The 2,488-nt window shown below is 40.9% G+C and overlaps 1 protein-coding gene across 1 annotated transcript in view; it reads left to right on the plus strand.

The window, feature by feature from the left end:
• The window catches only part of LOC106531141 (growth arrest and DNA damage-inducible protein GADD45 beta), a 2,714-nt gene extending 1,717 nt beyond the window's left edge, over positions 1 to 997 (plus strand). Inside the window, exon 4 of the mRNA XM_014026927.1 lies at positions 149 to 997. Coding sequence (XP_013882381.1) covers positions 149 to 262 — 114 coding nt within the window. The 3' untranslated portion in view covers positions 263 to 997. The remainder of the gene's footprint in view (positions 1 to 148) is intronic.
• Positions 998 to 2,488: the final 1,491 nt, after the last annotated feature.

Below are 2,488 nucleotides of genomic sequence, written 5' to 3' on the forward strand. Positions count from 1 at the left end.
CATCATAACATTTCTGTTATAGTTATAGATATTAGATTTGGTCCCCCCCACCCCATGGCCCCCCTGAAAAAATTTTCTGCAGGCGCTACTGTGCATCAGAACCAGAACCAGTTCTTGTGGAGTCTAACCCGTCCCTCTGTCTGTGCAGAACCCGCAGGTCCAGCCGCTGCAGTGCCAGGCCCTGCAGGACGTCAGCAGGTTCTGTGAGGAGATCCGCTGCAGGAACCAGTGGGTCCCCTGCCTGAAGCTGCAGGACCGCTGAGCCCAGCCCAGCCGAGCCGAACCGAACCGCCGGGGGGAGCGGTGGATGGAGCCGGATAACTGAGCGCCAAACGGCCCAGTCCTCGTGACGGAGAGAGGAGCCCGACCGAACCACGTGCACGGGTTGCCAGATCCGGTTGACGGGATGCGGGTCCTGGTTCTGTGGCTCTGGGAGCCGGACCGGACCGAGCTGTGGCTGCAGAGCTGACGATGATGATGATGATGATGATGATGATGATGATGATAATGAGGGAACTGAGGGAACTGCACGTGAAGCTCCGGACTGAGCTGATGTGTTCCCTGCTCACCTGTGTGCACACACAGACACACACACACACACACAGACACACACACACAGACACACACACACACACACACACACACACACACACACACAGACTGGACCTGTCTGTGTCTCGATGACATCATGTTCGGACCTGTCTGTGTCTCGATGACATCATGTTCGGACCTGTCTGTGTCTCGATGACATCATGTTCGGACCTGTCTGTGTCTCGATGACATCATGTTCGGACCTGTCTGTGTCTCGATGACATCATGTTCGGACCTGTCTGTGTCTCGATGACATCATGTTCGGACCTGTCTGTGTCTCGATGACATCATGTTCGGACCTGTCTGTGTCTCGATGACGTCATGTCTTGTTTTTAATGAGACAAATGATCTGAGAGGAAAATGAATCATGTTCAGCTTTTATCTGAATAAATGTTTGAAAGAGAAATCACAGACTGGAGTGTTTCCTGTGCCTGCATGTGACCCTGTGTGCATTTAAAACGGATAATTTAAAAATACATTTTGTATAAATTAAGCTCCTTGTAAAGTGTAAAGAATCAGATCAGCTTGGATTAAACAGCTGGAAAAAAAAGTCAAGAAGCTGAATAATCAATTTTTACATTTAAAACCATCCAAAATCAGCATTTATCTCCACATTTCAAGAAAAGTTGCAACAAGAAGTTAAGTTTCATGTTGAATTAGCTCTAAGAAAACAAACCTGCAGGTAAATCCCACCTGAGAGGCTGAACTCTGCACATTTTTAACCCTTAAATAAAACCGTACACAAGTCCTGAAGCTGCTTCACATTTCTGTTGACAGGAAGTGACCTCATCACGTGATGAGCAAAACTTTTTTAAAATTTCAAATCCTTTATTTCAAATTTGACAGATGTACAAAAATATAGAAAATAAAGAAACTTACAAAAATACKTAAGCAACAAATATGTAACATGATTATAAACAAAATATCACAAAGGGTCAAAGTGTCATGAGATATTAAATTTTTTAAAAATTGTTCTTGTTTTTCCAAGTTTCTGATTATTTAAAGTGAGTTTTTCAACAGAGGCAGAGTTTATTTTTAAATCAGACTCTTTAAATTTATTCCATGAGGGACATTTACAAAACTACAATAAGATTAATTAAATATTTCTTCTGTTGAAAAGTTTGAATTGCTGAAAATGAGCAAAATTTGCAGTTTTGATAAAACAATGTTTTTCTAAGTTTTGCCGTAAGGAAACTTTGCAGATCTAACCAAAATAATCCAACATGAGAACAAAACACAAACAAATGTTTAATCCGTTCACCTTCATTTAAACAACGAGCAGGTTTTACTGAAACCAGGACAGAAACAACAAATATGATCTTTAACTGGATAAAACCTGGGTACAGTCAACGTGATGAGCAAACGTCAAAGGGCCTCTGAGGAGAAATTCCATCCAGGTGCATCATGGGAAATGTAGTCAGCTGAGGGAAACCCAGGTTTCAGCCGTCATCTGTGCAYGTTTGAGCCTCTCAGTCTGTAAAACACCAACAGTTAAGACTGCTGAGAGATTTAAAGCCTGTTTGGAGGAATTTCTGCACCTTAAACACGTTTCTGTCAAACTACAAGAAAATTATAGAACATTTTTATAGTTTAAGAAAAGATGGCTGCACTTTAAACACGTTTCTGTCAAACTACAAGAAAATTACAGAACATATTTATAGTTTAAGAAAAGATGGCTGCACTTTAAAAACACCTTTTCCTCATTTTATCTCCTCCAGATTTAGATGAAACGGTTTCATCTTTAAAAATAAATGAACAGTCTTGGAGAAGTTATGTAAGTAAAGTAAACTGTATAATCTCCTGATAAACAAATAAAGAAATAAAAATAAACAAACAGATCCACTGACAGTCAGTTGATTTAACTCATAAAATCCCCGTTAGTAAAAGTGAAAGTTGA

Source organism: Austrofundulus limnaeus, unplaced genomic scaffold (genome assembly GCF_001266775.1).
Source record: "Austrofundulus limnaeus strain Quisiro unplaced genomic scaffold, Austrofundulus_limnaeus-1.0 Scaffold601, whole genome shotgun sequence".
Taxonomy (NCBI): domain Eukaryota; kingdom Metazoa; phylum Chordata; class Actinopteri; order Cyprinodontiformes; family Rivulidae; genus Austrofundulus; species Austrofundulus limnaeus.